This window comes from Toxotes jaculatrix, chromosome 20 (genome assembly GCF_017976425.1).
Source record: "Toxotes jaculatrix isolate fToxJac2 chromosome 20, fToxJac2.pri, whole genome shotgun sequence".
NCBI lineage: Eukaryota > Metazoa > Chordata > Actinopteri > Toxotidae > Toxotes > Toxotes jaculatrix.
Genome location: NC_054413.1, coordinates 5525345 through 5551319, shown reverse-complemented (window position 1 = coordinate 5551319; position 25975 = coordinate 5525345). Strand labels below are relative to the sequence as shown.

Sequence of the window (25975 nt, the reverse complement as noted above, 5' to 3'; positions counted from 1 at the left end):
TACACCCACAGCACGGCACATTAAGACTATAATAGGCATAGGTGCACCACAGGCAGTCTTACATAATGACATGTCTGTATTGGTGCACACTAGCTGCTACTACACAGACTAAAACCATCAGTGCTCAAACTGCATTTCTACAGTTTTTATGATGATTTTTTATTAAGCAAATCGATCAGTTCCCCTTCAAGCTACCAATGTGATGTTAAGTCTGTAGTTACTATTTTTGCCCCTAAAATGTAACATGGATCTATTTTTCTAATCCGTCTGAAAACCTTCATTTTCTGAATCCTGGACCAAATGTCTACGAGGTGCACAAGGCCTACAACAGGCAACTTGTATTTGGATATTTCAAACAGAATTTGGAATAACAGCAAAGAGAGTGAGACAACAGTTACACGATTTTCTTCCTCCCACCTATACTGAGCCCACACCAGCATGGAAAACACCACCAGTGGAAAGAAAGCAAAGTAGCTGACTCAACAGCAGTTTAGAGAAATGTCTCCATTGATTCAGATTCCTTCAGTGAGCACCGTGACCTGAACCGCTTTTGAAACAATGGGAGAAACACAGGCGCACAAACAAGAGTGATGCAGAGCATTTTGTCTGTTACTCTCAATAACGTGCTATTCAAGCATTGTGGTCAATTCAAATTAAGATCAGATATGAGTTGTGTCCTTGAACAGGTATAAATAGACATGTAAACAAATAACGGCAGATATGTAGATGGTAATCTGGAGTACAGAATGAAAGCTTAGAGTATAAAAATAGTCTAATGGTCAAATTTGAATTTACGAATATAATGTACACATGCAAATGTAACTGATCTATGGTCTTGGAAAGAGGAAATCAATGATTAAATGAATAAATACCGAAAGATGCATGATGACCTGATCAAGAGAAAATTCATCAGCAAGTATTTTCATATTCTTCAAAAAAAAAAAAAAACAAAGCAAAAAGAAAACATTACCTAGTTGTAGTTTCCTGGTTGTGAGGGTTTGCTGCTTTAATTTGTTTTTTATTGCAGTAAATCAAATATCCCTGCAGCCCTAAACCAGTCCTTTAAAACAAACGTTCCTCAGGCGTACAGGTGAGACTTGGCACGAAGACCTACCAGCAGTGGAGCTGTATGACTGTCAGTCAGGAGCAGGGAGGCCCAGCCTGGCAGGTGGCCCCGGGTCACAGTCCTCCAGCAGAGGTCAGCCTCTGAAACACAGGTCCACAGTAACAAAACATCAGAATTTAACTCTCAACAAAGGTATAACAATCTACGGTCCGAGAAATGGACAATTTTAGGAGTCCAAAGCAAACACCCACAGCTAGAGACAACTAGTGGTATCACTGTGTCACTGCAGCTCCTTTAGAGAAAATTCAACTACATTTCTTAAACACAAGTTCTGGAAAATTTACTGGAATTTTTTTCAAAGACTCCTTTTGTGCATTTTCACTGGAGCAAATTACACTTTGCCAGTGTTGGACAACTCTGCTAGTGCATGTTTTGACTGGTTACACCCATTGCAAAAGGATGTATGTCATTTTGGTTCCCTTTTACAGTAGAAGATAACTCACTCAAGTCACACAAAAGGGAAATATAACATTACCAGAGATGTAACAGATGAAAAAGGATGCTTTTCACGTATTACTGTACCTTCCTTGTGAAATATGAGCTAACTGCAGTTTTTAAAAACCATGGAACAATTAGACACACATATAAGAAAAAAAAAAAAAAAAAGCACAACACACCACTTCCTATTGTGCAACACTTCCTCTGATTCACTTCAGGTTTTCAACAAGTCTCCCTGCTTCCTCCTGTATAAGAGCCACGACTTAATTCGCTCAATCCAGCTCATGTTTATGCCTTCTCACTGAAGAGACTAATTCAAAGTGCCTACAAAATAGGCCATTTAAAAGTTATCCATTTGTGATCAGAATATTTAATATTAATATATATATATATTTAATCTAAAACACACCTTTCAAACGCCAGGACTCTGTGTCTGGCCAAAGTAAAACAACTGCCACGTCACAATTCTCAGTTTTAAGATTCAACACAGTCTATGTAAGCCACAAGCTTGTTTCATAAGTTGTGCTGCCCTAATTGAGAGTACAAGCTCAGTAGACTGTGAGACCATTAGGGCCAAGACACTCCTCTCTTTGCCAGCCTGCATACAAATGCAGGGGAACAGGGGCGGTGTTGGTCATGCATGAATGTGATCAGACTTCAAAACCTGAAACTTCAAACCCACAAAAACGGAGCGAGCCGTGGGTGAGTCGGCCGGGGAGGCAAGTGTGATCGAATACAACTCTGTGAAAAAGGGCAAATTACAAAAACAAGAGTGGACTCGATGCTGAAATTAGAAAAAAAAAACTGTAACAGCCTCTTTTCTTATCCCTCGTTCTGTCAGAGGTTTTTCCGTCATGCAAACTGACCGCGACCTGATCTTAATCCAATAGAGCTGACATGTCACAGGGGACTTTCGGGGTGACATCTGTGGCAGAGCATCATGGGAGTCAGCTATGCATCATGCCTACAGCTGGAGGGCAGAACATACGGCCAAATCACCTGAATACGCACATGAGGTTATAAAGGTTAATGTTAGACCTACAGTACATTAAACTAGCCTCCCACTTCATGGTCCTCATGATGGTAATGAGATTTTTTTATTTTTTAATTAAAAGGAAACACAGTCAGGATTATTAGAACAATGGAGCCCAGAGTTTTAAATTAACAAGTAACATGCTTTGCTTCTAGAATTTCATGTACTATTAAGATAGAAAACACTGGAAGCTTCAGTCAGCCCCTCTCTGCTTGTGACAGCTAACATCACAAACCTGATGCTACCAGAGTCCTCCATCTTATATTTGTAATATAATTTTTGTCCACAATCTGCTATAAATGTGTGACTAAATGTTTAACTACATTATGGCAAGTGGATCACAATTCAAACCACCATCATGGTTTGGAGGTTAATGGCTCATACTGTATATAGAGGACTACTGTCATTCACTACAGTGCTAATGTAGGACCCACATGATGAGGTCATTCATAAATGGCTCTGTGTGTGTGTGTGTGTGTGTGTGTGTGTGTGTGTGTGTGTGTGTGTGTGTGTGTGTGTGTGTGTGTGTGGGGTGATTCAACTTTGTTCATCCCTCCAAGCAACAATTAAATCCAGGCCATCAGGGGGAGAAAAGACTACAGCACAGTTAACCAGAGTAAGTGCTCACAGTTTGAGGTTTGAAATACCTCCGAGGCATCTCCTCATCACATGATAAGTTATTTGTCCGAACAAAAGCTTGAAGTCATTTAAATAAGGAGCGCGTCGGGGGAAACAGAAGACTAATGGCAGTGGGAGGTAAAAGTTTAAGAAATCGGAAATTCACCACCCTTAAAATAACATACCAAAACTTGAGTCAACGTCACACAGTTAACCAGCATGACTGATCTGATATTTGTTCCCACAGGATCAGAGGCAATAGGTGTATTCTCTCTGAACTAAATGCTCGCTTCCTGCTGTTTCAAATACTTATTTCCTTGTTTTGATCCGTCGCTTACAGAGAGGTACACAGCAGCTACCTCCCAAAACTGGATCTGAAAATGTTGTGTGCAAGAACTGTGTGATGAGGCTGAAACATCACAACGTTTCCAGCTGGTGGGAGCAATAATAAGTCGACATACTGCGTATGTTTGTTTGAGGTTTAATTTATTCCACAACATGAACGTTGTGAATGTTGTGCATGTGTGGCACTGACAGCAAAACACGTGTTGAATCTGTCTATGGAGCAGAACACTGAGCTAATCAATAGGATCTATATGTAAAGCCTGTCCATTTATCACACACATGGATAATGTAAGGTTTATTATCCGATTATTATCTGAAAATGCAATAGACACATAGAGAGAGATCTTCATATTTGACTTTCCAGCACCAGCATTTCTGAATGATTCTGCATTTCAATTTAAAGACCTGAAACTTGGTTCAGCACCAGAATTAAATGGATCAATTCCATTTATTTTGTGTCCTGGAGCGTTCTAACATGGGACACCATCCTCCTCAGCAGATGATGGTACCCAGTTTTTTTCTGCAGATGTTCCATTTTTCTCTTCATTCACTTTGGCTTAAAATTTGAATTTGAAATTGACTTTTTGTGGAGGTTTTCTTATCAACTACTGTTGCCAGTGTCAGGAGTGAATTTGAAACCTTAACTTTTAAGGCCACATTAATAAGAAGTCTTTAAAGAGCCTGTGTAAATTCGTAAATCTACAATTGACTGACATCTGTCGAGGAAGACTGCATGACACTATCAAAAGCTCCAGAACTGTTATTAAACTGACCTTGTGTTCTGACCAGTACAACACGTTTAAGAATCCATTTTAAACACTAATAAGTCTGATATTGTGTGTCAGACTTATGGTGTGTGTGTTTGTGTATATGAGGAATTGAGGACCCGTCAGTACAGAATAGAAACATGTGGCACTTCGATACAAATCAGTCCCCACTGGTGTTAGTTTCGACACCACTGAATAAAACTTCCATTAACACTCAAGTTGCCATGACAACTTGTATTCCCCTCTCCCTACTGGCGAGCGGGAGCCGAGGACAGAGGAGGGATATCGACCGAACGTGCTGAAGCCAACAGAGCACAGCGGAGCCTCTGTGGAAAATCATTTCATTAAGAAAACTCCCACAGCTCAGTTACATGGACTGGAGATGCTCCAGCTGAAATGTCACAACAAATGACTCGTTCCTTTCATCTGGATTCAGAAACGGTTTACAGCATGCCAGGCAACGACAATCATCTAACCATGCAGTGGTATACAGGTTTATTTTTAGTGTTACTGCCATCTTTATTATTATAGTCCTTATAAGCTGAATATAATCATTTACAGCTACAATTAATAGCATAATATAAGTGACTAGATAAAGCACAGCTATGGGACATTTCACTTATCTTAGCATGGTTAAATATGAACATACGGGCAGCTGCAGTAAAAAAGCGAGGACAAAATTCTACCTCAGGTTTATGTGACTGTTTAACGCTATGAGGGGTTGTGAGCATGAAGGTTTGGTGCGGGGGCAGCACAGCAACAGTTTCATGCAAAAACTGAATTTCCTGCTGGTCTACCATCTGTGGCAACACCCCTCCTCTATGCGTCCACTGACATGTAGGCGGCCACATGAGGATCTCATGCTTGCCTGCTTTTAACATGACACGATAAAAGCATCACCTGGGAAGAGAAAGCTTAATTTTAATCTACTGGCTGCAGCAATAAAAAAAGCACTTACTTTTCATTTTACGGTTTTCTTTTTTGTAATTCAGACTATCAATTAACTGTCAACCTGTTTAAGAAACTCTTAAAAAGATCTTGATCTGTTCTGTCACTTTTCTCTGATCTGAGCCTGGAGCAGTTTTCTTTGCATGTGTGAAAGGTGTGGGGGTAGAGTCACACAAAGTCACGGCTGTTCCCCCCCCCCCCTTCTGAGTGGGCCATGTTATTTATAGCCTAATGTTAAAATTCAATGCAAAATCCACTTGGCTTTTTTTTTTCCTGCATTTACTCTGAAGATGCTGCTGCTGCTGCACAAAGGGAGCAACAGATAAAAGCATCCTGTTGGAGGCCTTTGGTCGGCCTGCCTGCAGGAGACAAAAAAAAGGAAAGGACAAAGATGCGAGACTGCTCTCTCTTCTCATTAAGTGCATGCTAAGGGCTTCAGATAAGCCAACATTACAGGACGGAAGTGAGAAAGTTGAGAGGAATGCTCAAGTCTACCAGCACAGTCAGCGCTGCAGATCAGAAACTGGCACACACACTGACTCATACACATCAGAGACTCACATCAAAAGTGTATTACTCGTCGCCGCCAAAGGCTGCAAACACACACCACCACAGCTAGGACCTCCACAGCTCCAGACCCTCTTTCTCTGATCATTTAACAGCAAACAGCAAAATTAATTAAATAAATGTGTTTGTGGACCCAACAGCAGGGGAGATGCCTCCTCACATACAGATAAAATACACACTCACTCACTAAATCCACATGCTTATTTTAAAGCAAGCTGCAGCTTTGTAGAATGTAAATAGCAAATTAAGACATTGTTTTTTTTAGCATAAATGATACATAACTCAGCAGACGCGCGTAGAACACAAACCGTAGAGATTTCGAAAACGTAGACGAGAAACTAAAACAGATGCATATGAAGAGAATAATCCAGCAGGTATGTGCAGAGGGATGATGTGAAGTTGATTAAACGTCTGCTGTCAGTTCACTGTTTCAAGGAATGCAGAGTCAGATATGTGAAAGATCAAAATTCAGCTCTCTAATAATCCAGCTCTGTGCACAGAAACAGACATGTCTGAAGTGTGTGCGTGTGTGTGTGTGTGTGTGTGTGGGGGGGGGGGTGGTACAGTCAGCCTTTCATACTGACTGACTCAAGCATGTCATCATTTCAACTATGATCTGCTTACGGACAAGAGCAGGCATGCAATGCCGATGGAAGAGGGAGAATTATGTGCACTCGAGGGGAAACTGAGATTACTCAAGAGAAGTCCAGGACTCTGATTTGTTGTCGAAAGACGCAATTTGTACAACACTAGACAAATCACCTGGCTAGGTGGCGAATAAACACTTTAAAAGCACATATTTTAAAACAACAAGAGAAAGAACTGTAGAAACTGAATGATGCTGAAGTCATTTCCTCCTCTGGATTAAGCCATGTCATGATCATGGTGTTAGAGCAAAACGCTGAACAGGCCGAATCACTTAGAGGAAGTTAATCCAAATAACTGCACAAACAGCACAGGCTGTAGAGAGGGATCAATACAGCTCTGTTCGGCATAAAGCTAAGACAGCAGCACCTGGCCTAGCTTCATACTACTTCCTGCAGTATAAAGCAAACTCAACTGCAAAAAGGTGTAAATGTTAAACAATAGTTTTGTTTAGAGGCTCTGTCGTGTGTGATCATGTCATTGCATCCACCTACTAAAAAAGATTTCAACAGCCCTTTATAAAGGAGAAACAACCTGGATGAGCACTGAATAAAAGGCTATAAAAAAAGGTTAGATGTCTGTAGAGTGAATAAAGACATGTTGGCTGCATGAAATGTCACAACTCTGCAGTAAAACAACACAATGGCACATCAACTGAATGTGTTACAGCAATGACTCAACCGGTCGAGACATATTGTGCATGTCTGTGTGTGTGTGTCTGTGTCTGTGTGTGTGTGTGTTGCCACTTGCCGCCAGAAATATGGTAAATAGTCTGACTGCCAGCAGGAGACTTCGATGAACCTCATACCGAGAGTAACCCAACCTCAAGCCAGCAGCTCAGTGACACTGGGTGTGTTTAAGTGTGTTTAAACTGCAAAGAGGGCTCCGCACCCCTCAGCAGTTTCGGGGCATTCTTGTGAAGTCAACGATGTATGCACTAGAAACTGTCCCTGTGAGGTGATAGTAAATCATGGCTTTTATTCTCATTACTGTTTTCCTTAGCATTGTATGAACAGTTTTTAGAAAAAATTCTTCTAAAATGGCAAACGTGACGTGAAAATGTCTGAGCAGCTCTGTCTTAAAGGTCCTGGAAAAACGATTAATAATTAAAATTACCAACTATTACACTTACTGTACTCTTGTGTTATCACCCCAGCTACAGTATCTACAGTTGTCCGAACCAGAAAATGCATTTGCTGGAGAAAGTATGTGAAAAATCTTCCCTCATAGGATTCCTCTGGGGTTTACTGGTTCAGTGGCTCCCTAAAAGCATCCCAGTGGGACGAAATGAGACAGTTTAATCCAAATTTAGCTGTATTTCATCTGCATTAGGTTAGCACAGTGAGAGACTTTTTTTTCATATTTCATATTCAACATATCTCCGCTCCTGTTGCTATTTAAGGACCCACAACATAAACACTGATGTAACACAATGATGAAAGTCCCATCTAATGCAAATAAAATCCTTTTATACAAAAAGACTGGTCATAATAGTCAAAACAACCTTTTCCTAATCTGGAAGTTCATCATTTGTTCATCAAACATTTGTTTTGCAAGGCAGTGCTGCTGCACAATATGCAATCAATGTTTAATTTCTAAGAAAGGTCATGCATAGCAAACCTGCACGCCACTACCTGCATTAGATTTATGAGGGAATACTTTGTGTCAAATGAGCCAAATTCTCATTTCATGCTTGTTTCACAAACCACGGCCGTGAGAAAAAGCTCCTGCATGTTACTTCCTGAAGCCACAAAATGCTCAACACCACATTTCACTTTCTTGTCGCAAGTAGCCTTTCCTATCCCTTTTGCAATCTTCGTGACTGCAGCTTTTTCATGCTATACAAATGACAATAAGGAAGAGCTGGCTGTAGAGAGGTTTGAACTTCTTCAAAAGTCACTCCACCTATTATCCCATCTGTTCACGCTGCCGCAGAAAGGATATGAGACATGGTACAACAAGTTGTACCATGTCTCCTTGTCCTGCAACTGTGGGAAAAGTCAGGTATTTGTCATCTTGTATCTAGTCCAAATTTAAAGAAAACGGCTTAACATAGAGTGAAAGGTGATACTTCCTTCTTTCAGAACACACGGTGGTAGATGTGGGGAAGACAAATTGCGAGAGGAAAGCTCAAATAACCTGGGGATGTATGAGTGAGACATTTTTACACTGGTCTTGTATTAAATCCAGCCTGACTGAAAGCTAGGACCCCCTTCCCTCCTACTAACACAGCTAAAGGTAAGATTATGCATCTCTGAACTAATGGACGAGTCTACAGACTGTGCCTGACAGGCGACGAAATTACTTCTGGCATCTTAAAGGAAAAACTGGATCGCAGTGTCAAGAGTTTAAGCCTGAGCCAAACGTGGAGAGACTCCTGAGTTACACCTGAATACTCTTTGATTATTTCAGAGTCCTGCTGCTCCTCATAACAAGCCTCGCTGGCCTCAGTGTAGCAGAAGTGCCATAATTTACACAAGCAGAAACCGTGACACTTCTGAGACAAATTAAATGTAGACATTGCATCACAGCCACAAGCAAGTTGCACTTGCCTAACATAGCATCAAATCCGGCTTTCTGGACGTTTTCACTTCCACTTTCAGCACCTAACCAGAGACTGGGCAGAAAGGAAACAACATACACTTCCATTCTACGGTTCTGTGGTTTTATGTTGTGAAGAAAATTGATGCAAACACAAAATATCAAATCATCAACTCCAATCAGTGACAGCTACCTGCTACCTGAGCTAACAACAGGTTTAGTAGAAAACTGCTGGGCAACAATTTGGATAATCAAACAATCAGTGTTCATTTTTTTCTGTGAGAATTTGATCATTTTCTGTGTCATGAAGGTAAAGTGACTATTTGCAGATGTCACCCTGGGCTCTTGGAAACTGTAAGAGGCATTTTTCCCTATTTTCTGGCAATTTATACTTAAAATGATTAAATGATTAATCAAAGAGTAATCAGAAGATCAACTGATAGACATTAAAACTTAGATACAACAGTATTACATGTTAATGACAATACTTGAGTTTGAATTGAGGACATTAACGTGTAATAACGTATTTTAACACTGCCACTTTCAGCTGATCTGAGCTACTTCCAGGATCACAGTTTGGACATTTTTTATTATGCGCTGATGAAAAAGAAAATCATCAGAGACAAACGGGCTCTAAACCACGTCCCAGCTGTCAGCGTGTGCATTTCCTTTAATGCAGCTTTAATGATGCATCACACGCTGCCTGTAAGCGAGCAGTCTTAATCCAAGCCATACGGGTAGTTTTAAACTGTGTAGATTATCTGCCACACTTTACAGCACACATGGGGCAAAAAAAATAAAACAAAAAAAAAACACCCCCCCCCCCCCCCAAAAAAAACCCAGCAGATAACGGTACTTCAGTGCATGTAACATTCAATGCCTCTGGCTAAATAAAGGAAAAAAATAGCTGGAGGTGCAGCCTTGAGAAAAAAACCTATTGCTGCTCTGAAAAGGGGAAGTTAACGGTGCATCGCCCGAATATTTCTGGGTCTGGTGTCGCCGCACACGTTTATGATTCATCATGCATGTTTTTGCCTCCGATGAACAAAATGTAACTCTAATAACAAGCTTCAGTGAATGGCAACCGGTGGGCAGTAAAGGCGGCTTGCTGAAAAAGCAGAAAGAGGCTAAATAAAGCGCTGGTTTTCTCTTTTACCTTGATGCTCGCAGAGAAACAGAGGAGTCGACGGGGCTGGATACCACGCTAGGAGCCAGCGGTACGAGCTGAGAGGAGAAGAAAAGCGATTTGCGGCTGCTGTTTCCGGGTTAGTTATCGAGCGTCATTGTGGCCATCAAACGGGAAGGGGTGTTCGGTTTGTTCCACCTCTGAGCGCGGAGGGCGGGGGATGGGGGGTGGGGGTAGGGAACGGCTGCTGCGGCGCACGCACGCCTTCCGTCATCAACTGAAGATAGACCCGCCCGGTCAACGGAGACCGGTTGATGTGTTTCAACGCGGACTTCCAGCGGATTAGCTACTGACCCAGCCTATTAATATATGTCTCACCGCTGCCTTAATCAGGACTTGTAACCGTTAGAAACCGTTCGGACACACCGTCCTCGAACCAGAAGTCCCTGGGTTTAGTCTCTCTCTGAGTCCTTCTGTGTCTTTGAGCAAGAAGCCAAACAGAACCACGACGGCCTCCAAGGGGCGCTGTTATGTTGTTTGACCCTGCACTGTAACCCCAGAATCCTTATATGCCAGGTCACCCAAAAAAAAAAAATAAACAGGCATTGCTTGCATTGCTCTTAATGGGCGTGTTGTTAGGAGAGAAGGGGGTGTTATGAATGGTATGCTACACTTTGTTGTGTCAGTCAACTTGGTTTTATTGCAAGCCACTGTAAAATGGTCTCAGCCCTTCATGGTGAACCCAGCTATGCTGTGTGGAAAAAAAATATACCACCAGGTTATTTGAGTTGTTCTCTCTTGCACTTTGTCTTTCTAAAAAAAATTTAAAAGGTGGTATCACCTTTCTCTCTACAGTCAAACCTGTCTTCAGTTGACACACTAAAATTTCCTTCCTCATAGTTCTGTATACATGTGCAAATAGAGGTAGTATTTAATATGTAAACAATAACACTTTTGAGGAATACCACTTTGAGGTTTATTTTGAATATAAATGATATCTGATCGATTCAAAGAGAAGTGGCTGCAAGGTGTGCCAGTATTTATAAAGAACAATGCAGATTTGATAGAACCTGGATAATTCAAATAGGGGAAAGGAGTAAATGTGCTCGTAAGTAATACATCAAGCCTTTTTTGTATTATTCAAAGTATACAGTTTTGTATGTCTTAAAACATTTCACATCTACTCCTTTCCCCTAATTGAAAACCCCAGATTCTAAAAATATTTAACACAGAGAAACCTCTCTGTAATATTAAAACGTGTTCGTTGCCTATCTGCTGTGTTTCTTTTATTCTTTGTGGTTGATCACAGTTTGTTTGAGATATGGGGAGAGGCTACTTATTAAGCTCACTTCAAAGACTCCACCATCCAGAGGACACACCTGGCTGTAATTTGAGCTCGTTAGATGATCCATGGTGGCAGACTTTAAAGGACAAACTGGCTGTAAGGGCTTGTTGCTGCACACTGACGAAAGCTAAAGCTGAAACATTTGCACCATTTCTTACTACTCACTGTTGTTTACAATGAAATGCAGCATTTCTGAAGAATTCCTAAATTCCTTTTCACCATTTTATTCTACTGCTTTACTACTTTGCTATTTAACAGTGTCCATGTTTCAGCAAAGTTGGACTGACACCAATTAAGCTTGATTAAGCAACACACCTGTGTTCAATGATCTGTGCAGTGTGGCCTCCTGGAGCCTATAAAGTGAGTGCACAGAGGCTGTTCAGATCCATTTGACACAAAAATAAGGAAAAGTCAGTGGTGTTTCATCTCAGAGGCCAGCAGTTAACTTGTTTGCTTAGGAAAAAAAAAATCTGCGTTAAGCCATGGGGAAAGAGAAGACTCATGTTAATGTAGTGATTATTGGCCATGTTGACAGTGGCAAATCAACCACTACTGGACACCTCGTCTTCAAATGTGGTGGCATTGATCAGAGAAGATTGGAAAAGTTTGAGAAGGCTGCTGCACAGGTGAGCAAGAAAAACCCCACAGTAAAGCTCAGTAGTAGCAGTAAAGTTTAAAATGCTAAACAGATGAGATATAAACATGTTTTGTTTTTTTTTTTACAGATGGGGAAGAGTTCCTTCAAATTTGCCTGGGTCTTGGACAAGCTGAAGGCTGAGAGGGAGCGTGGAATCACCATTGATATTTCACTGCTAAAGTTTAACACACAGAAGTACACAATGACCATAATTGATGCACCAGGCCATCGTGACTTCATCAAAAACATGATAACAGGGACATCACAGGTTAAAAATAAATAAATAAATAAATTTAAAATAACACCTTATAATGTTACCATTTTCTGTAGGCATTTTTTGTTATGACTGTACCATGAATGTGATTTCAGGCTGATGTTGCCCTCCTGGTGGTCTCTGCAGCTAAAGGAGAGTATGAGGCTGGTGTATCCAGAAGTGGGCAGACCAGAGAGCACGCCCTGCTGGCTTACACTTTGGGCGTCAAGCAAATCATTGTCTGTGTGAACAAAATGGATCTGACTGAACCCCCTTACAGCCAGAAACGCTTTGATGAAGTGGTGCGAGGCGTGAGCGGCTTCCTCAAGAAGATCGGCTATGACCCCACGACTGTGCCTTTTGTTCCAGTGTCTGGCTGGACTGGGGAGAACATGATCACTGCTACCCAGAAGGTAAAGACATTTTAGACTTAAAAATCTCATAACTGACATACAGTAGGGTTAAGTTAATGTTTTTGCACAGATGCCCTGGTTCCAAGGCTGGAAAGTCAGACGAAGGGAGGGGAATACAAGTGGAAGAACCCTGCTAGAGGTTCTGGACTCCATTCAACCACCTGTGCGCACCATCAACAAGCCTCTACGATTACCTCTGCAAGATGTCTACAAAATTGGAGGTCAGTTTACTTGACCAGTGCTTTGTCTTAATTCCAGGTGATTTCTCAAACTCAGTTAACTTGATAAAATGAAATCCAGGTGGGTAGTGGAGGAGGAGGAATAGTATTGAAGCATAGCAATGTCTGAATGAATGAATCTAAATGCTCACTGTTGATGCTTCCAGGAGTTGGGACTGTACCAGTGGGCAAGATTGAAACCGGTGTCCTCAAACCTGGTATGACCCTGATGTTCTCCCCTGCCAAGCTCACTGCTGAGGTCAAATCCATTGAGATGCACCACCAGGGTCTAGAGACCGCTCTACCAGGACACAATGTTGGCTTCAACATTAAGAATGTAGCTGTAAAGAACCTGCGGCGAGGGGATGTGGCTGGCAACGCCCAGCAGGATCCTCCATCAGATGTCAACAGCTTTGAAGCTCAGGTTAGTTCAATCCAGCTAAAATACCTAAAAAAAAAATCCTTGTCATCTGAATTGATGTTTCCTGTTTTCAGGTGATTATCCTGAACCATCCAGGGAAGGTCAAGGCCGGCTACTCTCCTGTCCTGGACTGCCACACCGCACATGTGACCTGTCGCTTTGCTGAGCTCAAGGAGAAGCTTGACCGTCGCACAGGCAAGAAACTAGAGGACCAGCCACAGATACTGATGTCTGGAGATGCTGCAACAGTCAAACTGGTTCCCATTAAGCCCATGTGTGTGGAGAGCTTCTTCACATATCCTCCTTTAGGTACTGTGTTAACCAACTTAAGTCTTAATGTAAAAGATATCGACTTCTGTGGTGTTTAGTTCTTTGTTGTGCTCTACAGGTCGCTTTGCAGCCAGAGACCTGAAGCAGACGGTTGCTGTAGGTGTCATCAAGTCAGTGGAGAAGGACCATGGGTCAAAAGTTCCACACAAAGCCCAAGTGTGTAAATAAGTTTGTTTTTGTTTACCAGTATTGTGGTATTACTGCTTTATGTGAGCAATTTTATTTAGTAAGATGCAATTTTTGTGTTTTGACACAAAGCATTTATTTTGCGTTTGACGTATATAGTACTCCTGTGTTAATATTAAATTTGAAAGAAGCTGTAGAGTTAGATGGTGTATTTTGGTTAGAATGTGAAATCAGAACTGTTGCAGTAACAACAAAATAAAGAATTGGAGAACTTCTGTTTTCAGAGTTTGACTTACACTCTTAAACTGCAGTTAATGTGTAAAGTCAATATGACCTTGACACTTGGTTATATCACTGGGGGGTGGGGGGGCTGAAACTAGAGTAAGCTGTTGAACAGTGTCCCCTATATTCAGTATTTTGGGAAGCAAGTTTATTTGCTTTCTTGAGAATTTGAGAAAGATCTGCTTCACATTTGTTTTCCGGTTTTGCTTGGTTTTTTTTTGTTTTTTTTTCTGCTTGTGTGAGCAGGTTTTGTGTTTTATTAGTTTGTATAAACCTAAAAATGACACTGAATACTTAAATGTAGCTAACTACTTACAATCCACCCCTCCTTGATTTCACAGATGTATTAGAGCTACTGTAAATTAGTATTTCCACAACCATCTATTTCTTTGAGTCTAACAGTCCCTTTAATAAGCTGCTTACATAAAGCACTTATCCCTCTAATGCCCAAGTTTTTGAAATTCCAAAGGGAGACACAAACAGATCTTGAAATCACATGACATAATGGCAGCTAAGTAAAAGAGCAGGCTGAGGGTTGAAGTACAGCACTTTTAATGATACAATGGGTTGATGGGTTTGTTCCTTAACATGGGAAGAACTGCAAGTCAGTGAGGACCGGGTGAAAATACATCGGCTCTCCAGCCTTTTACAAAGTCCACCCTTCATCTAAAAGACATCTCTGGTTCACAGGCGCAAACCTGGAAATGTACTGAATCCAGTAACATGGAATGATATTACATGACTCAAACTAAAAAAACAATTTCAAGCTCATGAGGTTTTACAAGACACTGAATTGTGAACACAGGTTGTTGTGAAACTTCTAGCCTGTCAGAAAATCAAGTTATTGCTAAGATGTCCTCTTGAGTTTCCCGTACTTGTCATTAATAGTGGCTTTAGCAACAGGATACCATTTGTGTAGTCCTGCTTAATTAATAGTGGCTCTTCAAACCCTGAGGTGAGCGTCTTTGAACGCAGCACTCCACTCAATTCCAGTCATTGTTACACCATGCACAGAAAAGGTCAAAGGACTGTGGAGATGGCGTCGAGTTCACACACAGAGCATACACACAGTGAACAGTGTAACAAGGAGTAAATTAGTGACCTACAGTGAACCACAGGCTTTGCTATTCCACCACACAGTAGCAGCAGGTTTCTATACTGTAAAACAATCATAATACGTGTACACACAAAGCAAGCAAGAACAAGGAGTACATTTAATGAAATTCTTTTCGTCTCGGGAAGATCAGCGGGAGACTCCTGCCTCTTCAGTCAATAATGGTGGTAAACAGGGATGCAAGACACAAATAGTGACATGACCTATTTCACATTCCTTTTCTTATTTGTCCTTTTTTTTTCCAGAAATATAAGCTGATAATTACTTGAGGGCCAGTAAAATTAATACAGATAAAATTCAAACTCCACCGCCCTGATGCTTAATCTGACAGGTAGAGAGCAAATGGTACATGTTTTGTACAATAAAACATGTATATACACTCACACACAAATATATATATTTACATACATATATACACAGTAACAGCATAAACATAGACTTTTAGGTAAGTGCTAGGGTTCTGAGAGTGGCTTTGTCACAGCCGTGCTATAGGGTTAAGATAATACTGGTAGAGGAAGAATACACACATTCTTTGTACAGCATGGATGAGGCATCCATGACTAGATGATCCTTCTTGGGTTTCTTCTTTGATGTTTTTTTTTTTTTCTTTAGGACACTTGTCATGTGACAAGGGGTGTTTTGATAGCTATTTACAGGAGCTCCCATTTCAAGGAGAGGCGTAGTGCAAGTCTTTCTGGCTGTCAGTCACTCAGGATGTGCACAAAAGACATGGGGAACACCCCTTTTCTTTCCGGATCTCCTTCGATGTGCCCAATCTGGAAGTAAAAAAGGGTAAAGAGAGCATGTAAGGAAAAGAGTATAACGCGGAATTAAGTGGGTTTTTTCTTTCCCTTTAAACTGTCTGTGGAAGTACAGACTGTAAGTAGTGAAGCAGGACTCACCCACCACTCCTGGTCCTCCTCTCCTGTAACTATGATCACCTCTCCTTCAACAAAAGTCAGTTCGTCATCATTGTCGGCCTGACAGTCATAGATCGTCTTCACCCTGCGGGCTTTGCTCTTCCCCTGGACATACAAATATCACAACTGTTATAACTGCAAACTAAGACTGCTTTTGTTTTAATTTCACTTTCATTTAATTTGTAAACCCACTGTGACCAGAATTATTCACTTAAAAACAGTCTTGGCAAAAACTGAGCGACAAAACAGCAATGAAAATAAAACGATTGTCACATCTGCAATGGTTAATATCTGATCAGCTTTAGAAACGAGCATGTTCATACCGTATTGATCTTCCTAGGGAGCGGCACAGGTGTCTCTGCAGTTCCTGCTGGAGTCCCATTGGTGTCTTCAGCAGGCTGGTGTGAGGGGGTCGCTATACTTGCTTGCTGATTAGGTGACGGTGAGTCTTGAGGCTGAGGCTGCGGCTGAGGTTGAGGCTGAGGTTGAGTTTGAGGTGGAGGCGGAGGTTGCGTTTGAGGCCTCTGCGTCATCTCTCCAGGAGGCGGCCTGGGAGTGGACTCGGCCGTTCCAGGTTTGGGGGGGATGTCTGCGAGGTGAGGCTTGGGAGGGAGGTCTTTGAGCTGGGGTTTGGGCGGGAGGTCTCCCAGCTGAGGTTTAGGAGGGAGGTCAGAGAGCTGCGGCTTCGGAGGAAGTTCTCCAGGTTTAGGGGGAAGTTCAGACGGCTGTGGTTTCGGGGGCAGGTCTCCCAGCTGAGGCCTGTCCGCCAGAGGGGCCTTCTGCGGGGTGTCAGTTGCTGGCGGGGACTTCTGGAAGACCTCTGGAGGAAGGCTGGGCTTATCCATAGACGGGTGGTGTATGGTGTCAATCTTCCGCAATGCCACTGGAGAGAGAAGCATTACTTCACTCAGTCACTTTTAACTTTAAGGTTACGTTAAAATGAAAACTGGACCAAGACCGTACCTTTCTGAGGTAGTTTGGGAAGAACCCTTGGACCAAGTGTAGACTTTGTGTTGCTTGAAGTAGTGCTGGGAAGAGATTTTCAGATGAGCTTAAATAAAAACAAAATCTAAGAAGTTGCTTGCACCTCATCAGCTGGAATACACATTGATTATAAGAAGTGTCGCAACAAATTTCAGATCAATTAAGCTTCAAACGTCTCTGTGGTCTCAGTTTTTGGTACCTTTGCTGTTGAGGAATGCCTTCAAACTTGTTAGAAACAGGAGACATCTTGCTGACAGGGGGTGGGGTGGAGTCGCTTCCTAAAATATTAACATTAGTGACAACAAACAGATTACTCAACACCATAACAGAGCACTAACCAAGGGATTTAAATTGATATAAATGTGGAAATAAATTAACATGCTGTGATGGTTAAAAAAACAATGAGGGAGGCGTCATCTGGCTGAGCTTTCCATGAGCCCGTGTGGTTTGGAAACTGAAGTTGTGCAACGTAAAGTGTCATCATTTAATTAGTGGTGGAGTGTTACAGTATGTGTGACACAGGATCCACAAATACCACAGAGGACAAACAATAACAAGTGGAATAACAGCAAAAAATATCCCCATCCCCAAGACTGCAAGTACAGTGACTGAGGTGTGTTTGATTTCATTCCCTCTGTCTCCGACTTTTCTTTTCAGCGTAGATCAACAAGACTTAAACTGATGCTTCCTATCAAAGTTCATTCTTTGACAAAAGAGGGATATGAGAAAATATAATAACACCAGTCTTATTGTTAAACTCAAGGTCCACTTACAGGCCTTTTCTGTAGCTTTCAAAAGCATAATAGCACATAATAACAGGTTGTGCACCAGCTGATAAATGGTTGAAAGCTTCAGTAAAAGCTAGCGAGTGAAGCTTGAGTTAAGATTATTTTATCCAAATCTCTAAATATGTTTTTTTTTTTTCAGTGCAGAACTATTAAAATCATCCTGCATCATATTCTAGCTTCAAGGTTGGATCCAGCCCTACTGTTACGTGTGCTTGTGTCTCACCCCCAGTCAAGCCCCCTTTACTGTGTGGACTGTGAGAGAGCGGGCTGGGTGGGTCAGACAGGGTGCGTTTGTGTCCAGGAGGTGGGGGCGGAGGCCTCTTCTTGGACAGGGTGGAGCTGCCTCCTGGTGTGAGTGTAGAGGGAGGGCCAGATGGGGGAGGAGCTGGAGGAGTGATACATAAAACACATGAGGAGGGCCCCCCAAAAATCATTCTGTTAACCCCCCAAAAACCCAGAGAAGGTAAAGGAGAGGAGAGGAAAATGAAGCATGGACAGGAGAGGAGGAGCTGAAAATATGGAAAAGGTTGCGTTTGTTGTCAGGATTAAATTTGTCGAGACAAAATGAGGAGACACGTTAATGCAAGAAAAACAGCATACTGTCTGAACAAATATTTAACACAAATGTCTGGACAGGAATGCAAAATAATGAAAAAGGGGTTCTGTGATTTGGGGTGTGGGTACATTTTGTGGTGTGTCTATCAGGTTGGGGTGTTTATGCATTTGCCTGTCTGTCTCTGTTGGGACACCAAAGCACTCACTGGTCACTATTACGGAGAAAAGTGGGGTGTGAGAGCAGCTAACAGAGAGCTCAGCCAGAGAGGAATCAGCTGTGGTAAAAGTTTACAGCTCAAGGATGGTGGGACATGATTGTAGAGAGATAACAAATCATGTAGGCAAGAAATAATTAACTGGAGACTCAGCTTGCCTACATGGTCCCATTGTTTACTTAAAAAAAACCACCACCACCCTTAAATGTGAGCTGTAAAGGAAGAAACAACTGAGGGATAACTGTATATGGGGCACACAGCCGAGTAAGGGGGAGAACGTAAAAACAGGATATTCACTGATGTATGGTCGAGTGCCAGCCAGTGTGGCGTAGTGCGAATGAGAGCCAAGGAATGCCAAGTGTGGAGCTGAAAGAATAGAGAAACAAAAAAGAGAAAGAAAAGAGAGCGAGATGAGGAGTGTGGGAGAGAATCTACAGTATGTCAGTCTTAAAAAGAGCTGCTCCCACACACTATAAAATAACAAGATGAAATCTTATCAGTGGCAAGCAAAGCAAAAAGAGGAGAAACGGCGCGAAGCTGGCCCCCGGGGGCGAGCTCTTCAGCACCCACTGACAGGGAGCGCTGCGCTGCTAATTAGGAAGCATCAGAAGAATTAGCATGTTATTCTGTATGTATGTACGTCATTTAGCCGCTTATTCGGGCTTTTAATCTTATTTTTGCATAAATCAAACTTCACTTGTTTCCAGAGCTATTTTAATATATTTAGAGAATTTTGGGGCGGGGACAATGGAGGGACCAGGAACTGAATTCAGACCCTGGTTCCTGTGGTAGACAGGAAGGTGAAGCTCCTGAGTTCCTAAAAGGGTTCCTGAAAAAAGTGTGGAAAGTGGAAAAGGGGTAACTGGCAGGTCTATCCCAAAGCGGTGTGCACGGGGCTGTAGTAAGAGCTGTATCGGTGGAGTTTGTAGGGGTGGTGTCGTTTTTTTTTGCCTTACCAAAGCAAAAAACAGAGCCTGTTTGTCTAGTTCTTCTATTACTGTTAGAACTTTGGATATTTAAGACGGTTTTACAGTGTTATCATCAACTAGAATGGGAAATATTGATAGCAGCAGTAACTGATGGGAACTTAGCGAAGGATCAAATGAAACATGTTCATTTACACTGGAAACAGGTGAAATTTCACTCCTCTTGTTTTAAGAAAAATAAGATTTAAATGCACAACAATGGATTAAATGACTTGTTAGGATGGATGTTTGGCAGTGCAATGTTTTAAAGCACTGACTTAAGCTGTGGCTGTCAGTGTTTTAATTCCCTCCACAGAGGGAGGAGTGTTATTTTTAATTCTAATGCTGCAGAGACAGCACGCCCACAGAGTAATGTGTGTGTATACTGTGTCGAGGCTAATGATGAAGTGTGTATCCAGCTTCCCTTTCACGCTCCTGACTAACCATCGCCACCCTGCCCTCTCCTGCAGCCATGTTTTCCTGAAGTTTTACTGTGTAAGCAATCTTAATGACACCTGCTTCCCGCCCTCTGATCTGTGTGTTGACAAATTGCATACCACTGCAGGGTGTGTAAATATGAGTGTGTGTGTGAGTGTGAGTGTGTGTGGACTAACTGACAGTGCAAAGAAGAAACTTTCCAGAAAAGTGATTACAAAGCATTCCTCTGCAGCTAATCCTGTCCTGGATATAATCAAACATTAATAGACATAATAAAGTCAGTTTCACAGGCTATCTCCCTTCTGCAGTAATCAGACACAGTAAAGCATTCACACAACCTTTAGTCCATTTGCATTACAGGCTGACATTTGCAAAGGTGATAGCAGAACATGTTCTCCTGAATTTACTGACGATCACGTTTATAAGCTACAGACTGATTAAACTGAATGTTGTCTGAAAATGGATGCAGGTCTAAAGGCGCTCGGAGCAGGCAGGTCTGACCTTTGCCCTGGTTCCTGGGTGGCAGCGGCGGCCCGTCGGCCACAGGGGAGGAGGTGAGGTCGGTGGATGCGCTGTACATCTGGTTGGTGAAGGCGCTGTAGGACAAACGCTGCTGCTTGTCCCTTTGGCTGATGAAGCCCGGCAGGGAGAGCTTGTCGTGGGGGGAGAGGCTGGAGGAGTGGCAGAAGCTCTGAGGCCTCGGTGAGCGGTCCTTCTTGATGGGACTGGGCTGGAGAGGGATACAAGACAGGTGAGACTCAGCTCAGCCTACGAAGACGCTCAATAACTCTATAGAGCTGACAAAACCCGATGATATGTATTGTTGAAAATCCATCTGCAGTTAAATCAATAGAACTTTAACCTTGGCAATGTTAAAGAGAAATTCACCCTTGGATGCTCTTACACAGTGTGACATGCAGCTTTTAACTTCCATACAGTGCGAATCAGGCCTGCCTCACATAGAAATATAGTCATTAAAATAAAACCCTTTACTTTACAAACAGATTTGTCCCAGTTTTAAACTACATCACCACATGAAGGACAGTTTTCTGGCCGTGTTGCACTATGGTGTGTTTTAGTAGAAGAAACTGATATATTTGAATTGAGAAAGACGCCCTTGATCTTTGACTCAGTAGAACTGACACAGTAACCTGACATGCTGATGCTTTAAATTGCTGAAAATCCATCTGCAGCTGAATCAATTGAACTCCAACCTCAGCTACCTTGGGAAATCCATTATTGGATGCTCTTACACTGTGTGTGGCGTGCTGTTCAAGCAAGTATTTTGCTATAAATTTATTTGTATTCCTATTCCCTGTTACATTAGCTAGGAACATCCCACCATGTCGTATGAATTTGGAAGATACGCCACACAAAGAATAAAAAAAAGGGCCTAAAAATATAAAGAATCCCCAGCAACTGTCTTTTTTGTGTTACAGGATACAGCCACTGAGCTCTAGGGCAACACTACTCATACACAGTCATATTTGATTATTAGCTTCATTCGATAGCATGGTGTGAGGTGTGTGAGGTGAATTTCTTGATCTGTTCAAACCTTATCATCCAGGTCGTCATCACTCTCGTCCATCTCCTCCAGTCTGAGGCTCCACTCGTACTCCACATGGATGTGAGGGTTGAATTTCCCTTCTGCAGCCTGCACGAGCTGACACACACACACACACACACACAAACATTCATCGGTTAAGGTCATGAAAACTACAGTACATTACGTTACAGTCATACTATAAGTCAGGGTCAGACATAAGAATTAGTATAACCACACAAAACCATACATCAGTCATTATTCTTCTCTTGATATGAGAAAATATCCAATTTACAGAGGTGCCACAAGGAAACCGAATCACTGAGGTCCATTATAAAATAAAAATTTGCCAATACATTTATTTATAAGAAATTCTACACTGCATTTAAAGCTGTTGTTTTTGTCTGCGTGCTCATATTAGTGTTAATAACAAACGTACATCAACAATTATTTCCACTCTACTGTCACTGTTGCCTGAGGCTGAACACAGACCTTTGGCTGCCATCTAGTGTTCTGAATTATCTGCCCAATAACCCGTCAACACATGTCCAGTCAGCTACAGTCTCTCCTGCACAGGCTTCTCTTCCATTTATCTGATTTTATCTGTATTGTTTTTATTTATTTAGAAATGTTTATAGGCCATTAAAAAAATACAGTGATGCCCAGAAGCTCCAGCTGGGCAGTCCTGTACTTACTGCCTCCTCACACTGAGTGTTCCTCAGTCGCCTGGCAACATCCAGCGCCGTCTCTCCGTTCTGATTGGCTAAAGGGTAGAGGAGGGATAATCTACAGTTAGGGTCTGATACGCGCATACGGATGACATTAAAGAGAGGATGAACCTCGACATGTGACTCACTGATGTCAGTAGCCGGCTTGCCCCTCAGGAGTAACTTGAGGCACTCGGGCTTCTCGTACATGCAGCAGTAATGCAGGGCGGTGTTCCCCCATTCCGTCTGCTTATCCAGGTTACCGCTTTGAGACAACACACACACACACACAACTAGTTAGGACACAGGTCACGAGCCTGAAGGTGTTTTCCACAGTCCTGTAGCTTCATGTTAATGTGTCATTACACAGGTTTTTGTGATTTAGCATGAGAGAAAATGGCTGGAGACAATGTAAGTAAAAAACACAATTAGTAATAAAAAAAAAGCAAAAATAATGCAAGGCAGACGTGCTTTGAAAAACAAGCTAACCTTGTATTAGCTGTGCAAAAACCAACCTCGCGCTACACGGTTACGGCAGGTAAATAATCCCTTTTAGATCCTCCGCAGCTCCCAGAGAAATATTTTACATAATGAGCGCTAAGCATGACACTGTATGAGCACAGATATTAATTAATGAGAGGGCTCCACTTCTTCTGTGTGGAGGCTGTGTGCAGTTGGAGCAGCGGTGGGTAAACAATTGAAAAGAGAGGAATAAATTAAGGCAGAGAACAAGTGCTTGACCCATTTCTGTTTGCCTTGTGGGAATCTGAGCTGAGCGGCGCAGCACTAAGCTTTCCTCTGCACTTCCACTGCTTTAACACAGACTGGAGCACAGAACAAGAAAGACTCACAGCAGATAGACAGATCGGATTTAATACTGTGTTTTTCTACCAAAGTGTTGTTTACTACATAATTTAGCTGTAATCCACTGATGTGTTTAAAGACATTTTGGCAGCTGTTTGGCTCCCATGAAAAGCCAAAGTCAGTGCACATGCTTATATAATAATACTCTAACTATTTCAACGCAAGCGACTCTTAAAAATGTACCTGTTCTGCACAAGGAAATCCACCAAATGCAGTGAGGTCTGGTCAGCAGTCCGTACAGAGTAGTGCAGTGCTGTCTCTCCAACTTCCTGCAGGGGGCCATCAAACACAGCAAAGACACGGTGAGAAAATCTTGGGCAGCATCCATTCTGTATTCTCTCCCTCTCTCATGTCTCTTTCAGCATTTAAACAAGCTGCAGTAAACAAAATGGCTCCTAAAAATAATATTTCTGCAGGCTTGAAGCTGAGATTTGGGAGACTCTTGCATTAATCGCATGTGATTTGGTGTATTAAAGCTGGATCTCAATGCTATTTCTACAGATCCAACATTAAAGGTGGAGATAAAAGATTAAATTTATAGTCACACGCTTACATGTACTGTATATTTGGTGGCATCTTGGCATCCATAGGGCAGAGTATGGGCTGTATTTAGTCATGCATTGCTGTCATCCTATCTGAGCCTAGGTTTAGTGGGGGGAGTGGGATGTCACTGTGCTGTCTGCAGCCATTCAGATGTACTGACAGCAGCAGATCAGATATCGGTGAGTCAGACTTCATAGCGCAGACAGCAGCAGCAGCAGCAGCAGCCCCCTCTGTCACCAAATGATTTCCTCTTTTATTCTGCTGCAGCATTGTACACTTAATTTTTCATTAGAGAAAAACCATGTCTGCGTTATAAAACCTCGACCCATTTATGTCACATTGAGTCGGACCACCCATGTTGTTTACGGTACAGTATCTTCACCATCTACTGCTTGTTATTTAACTTTCATTTATGCCTACAGCAGTGGCGCAACAGCCGAGGAAACAAAGAGAAAACAGGCTGAGCCACAGAATAAAAAGCAGACACGTGAAACTGAGCCACCACAGATCATTTAAGTAAATATGGACGCAAGAAAGAGATGATGCCCTACAGTGTGGTGGAGGTTGCTGGAAGTCACCACCTGCTGGTGAAGTTGTCCGGATGACTCAGAATTTTCCAACTGTTACGCCCATTTCTGCCCACCAAATAATTCACCAACTGGCAGAAATGTGTCACCGCTGGTTGATGGGAGAGAAGCTCACATGAGGATGAAGCACTGCAGCAACATGTGTAGAGCTGCGGGGAAGAGATTTCCTGGCTTCGTAGTTTAGCATGAGATCACTGAGTGTGATAGAAATATACTGTAGCCGTTGGAGGTTATGGGAGCTTCCAGGAAACATACTGACCAAGAATGTCAATGTTGCATGATATGTGTTTTAACCAAAATCAGAAATATTCAACATTTTCAGGGCCAGTTTGGGCTCTATGTGCCAAAGTCCCCATTGAAAGTTTACAGATAATCTGGATCATCCACAGATCTCACTGTCAGCAGTTCTTCAAATCAAAGTAAAACAACTGTAGCTGTTTTACTTTGAGAAACTACTAAACTTCCACTCATCTCCATTGTATTAATCGTGAAACCCTGGCACATAAAAACCAAAACTTTCTACATGTCAAGATGCAACCTTTTTATGCATCAACTGTTTTCACATTGGCAACAAGGAGAATGAAACAGGTCATGAGGGAAATACTATAAATCTGGGAGCAAGTGTTTTTTAGGCCCAGTATGGGTCCATGGACTAGGAAACTCCAGACTCACCGGCCCCGCCTCTGGGAGCGGCTCCATAAGCTCCACCCCCTCTGCGTAGACCTGGATGAGGGCCAGCAGGTCCCTGGACTGAACGGCCTCAAACAGCTCAATCATTTTAGCTGCCGCAGACGTGCATGTCTTCCTCGCATACTTGTGGTCCACATACTTAGCGTTGATGAACTCTTTCCTCACCGTCCTGTGGGCAAAACGTCATGTTTTCAAAGTGTGTTTTAAGAGGAGAGGAATTCGGTGAAACTCACCACAGTACTTACATGTCACTGGAGGGAGTGGGCTTTGGTGAAGGGGAAGGGAGGTTTCCCTCCATGATCTCATTGAAACTACTGTTCCCTACATTCTTGGCCAGCTGGGGAAGAAAGAGGGAAAAGTCAGTCACCAGATCACAGTGATGTTAACAAGCAGAGCGGCATTTGCTTGTGCCCAGAGACAGATGAGCACACTAGTTCTGGGAGTATGAAACCCTGCTGGTTTAGGGATCTAATTCTGCGCCATCCTGTGTTTTCACTACTCTTTCATTATTTCTAATATTTCACTGGAGATGAAAATAGCAGGGAGCGTGGACTGCTGCCTCCTAAAAACACTATTTATTCTCCCTGTAGAAAACTTCTCTGACTCACCAAGAGTTCTGAGGTTCCTAGCTTGTCGAGCTCCATGGACTGGATGCGGGAGATGTGGACCCCCATCTCTCGGTGGATGCCAGAGCACTCGATGCAGGTGAGGATCCCCAGGTTGGTGGAAAGCCACTTCGGGTCTACAAACACAGACAATATAACACTTCATAGCACTTTTGAACTGTGCAGTCTTAACACCTTGTGCATTTGGTCGCTTTTCTGTGGGAACAAGAAAAATAAATCATGACCAGAAACCGGTTTATCAGCAGTACCCGTCTTTA

At 42.4% G+C, this 25975-nt stretch overlaps 3 protein-coding genes across 8 annotated transcripts in view; 1 reads left to right on the top strand and 2 right to left on the bottom strand.

Moving 5' to 3' along the window:
• Nucleotides 1-10318, bottom strand: part of fam49bb (family with sequence similarity 49 member Bb) — a 29773-nt gene extending 19455 nt beyond the window's left edge. The window contains exons 1-2 of the mRNA XM_041065286.1: nucleotides 10185-10318; nucleotides 1115-1206 (exon numbers count right to left, since the gene is read on the bottom strand). The gene's annotated coding sequence lies outside the window, so the exon portion shown is untranslated. The remainder of the gene's footprint in view (nucleotides 1-1114; nucleotides 1207-10184) is intronic.
• si:dkey-37o8.1 (uncharacterized protein LOC407641 homolog) lies at nucleotides 8592-14166 on the top strand. Of its 4 annotated transcripts, XM_041065283.1 has the most exons (9): nucleotides 10402-11595; nucleotides 11758-11859; nucleotides 12035-12125; nucleotides 12225-12404; nucleotides 12506-12802; nucleotides 12873-13023; nucleotides 13188-13444; nucleotides 13516-13750; nucleotides 13830-14166. In XM_041065283.1, the coding sequence occupies exons 4-9, from the start codon at nucleotides 12225-12227 to the stop codon at nucleotides 13937-13939; spliced, it is 1230 nt and encodes a 409-aa protein (XP_040921217.1). In that variant the 5' UTR covers nucleotides 10402-11595; nucleotides 11758-11859; nucleotides 12035-12125; the 3' UTR covers nucleotides 13940-14166. The 4 variants fall into 4 exon arrangements, with proteins under 4 accessions (XP_040921218.1, XP_040921219.1, XP_040921217.1 ...); XM_041065285.1 differs by lacking the exons at nucleotides 10402-11595; nucleotides 11758-11859 and adding an exon at nucleotides 10268-10293; XM_041065284.1 differs by lacking the exons at nucleotides 10402-11595; nucleotides 11758-11859; nucleotides 12035-12125 and adding an exon at nucleotides 8592-8725.
• Nucleotides 14167-15853: 1687 nt separating this feature from the next.
• Nucleotides 15854-25975, bottom strand: part of asap1b (ArfGAP with SH3 domain, ankyrin repeat and PH domain 1b) — a 44796-nt gene continuing 34674 nt past the window's right edge. Inside the window, exons 15-29 of one of the 3 annotated variants that reach the window (XM_041065441.1) lie at nucleotides 25701-25834; nucleotides 25338-25429; nucleotides 25075-25261; nucleotides 23456-23541; nucleotides 22558-22673; nucleotides 22397-22464; nucleotides 21714-21821; nucleotides 20660-20888; nucleotides 19053-19121; nucleotides 18209-18370; nucleotides 17397-17475; nucleotides 17177-17241; nucleotides 16537-17096; nucleotides 16196-16318; nucleotides 15854-16069 (exon numbers count right to left, since the gene is read on the bottom strand). In XM_041065441.1, the coding sequence (XP_040921375.1) occupies nucleotides 15995-16069; nucleotides 16196-16318; nucleotides 16537-17096; nucleotides 17177-17241; nucleotides 17397-17475; nucleotides 18209-18370; nucleotides 19053-19121; nucleotides 20660-20888; nucleotides 21714-21821; nucleotides 22397-22464; nucleotides 22558-22673; nucleotides 23456-23541; nucleotides 25075-25261; nucleotides 25338-25429; nucleotides 25701-25834 (2153 nt within the window). In that variant the 3' untranslated portion in view covers nucleotides 15854-15994. The remainder of the gene's footprint in view (nucleotides 16070-16195; nucleotides 16319-16536; nucleotides 17097-17176; nucleotides 17242-17396; nucleotides 17476-18208; nucleotides 18371-19052; nucleotides 19122-20659; nucleotides 20889-21713; nucleotides 21822-22396; nucleotides 22465-22557; nucleotides 22674-23455; nucleotides 23542-25074; nucleotides 25262-25337; nucleotides 25430-25700; nucleotides 25835-25975) is intronic. The other 2 variants (XM_041065440.1, XM_041065438.1) reach the window with 2 other exon arrangements.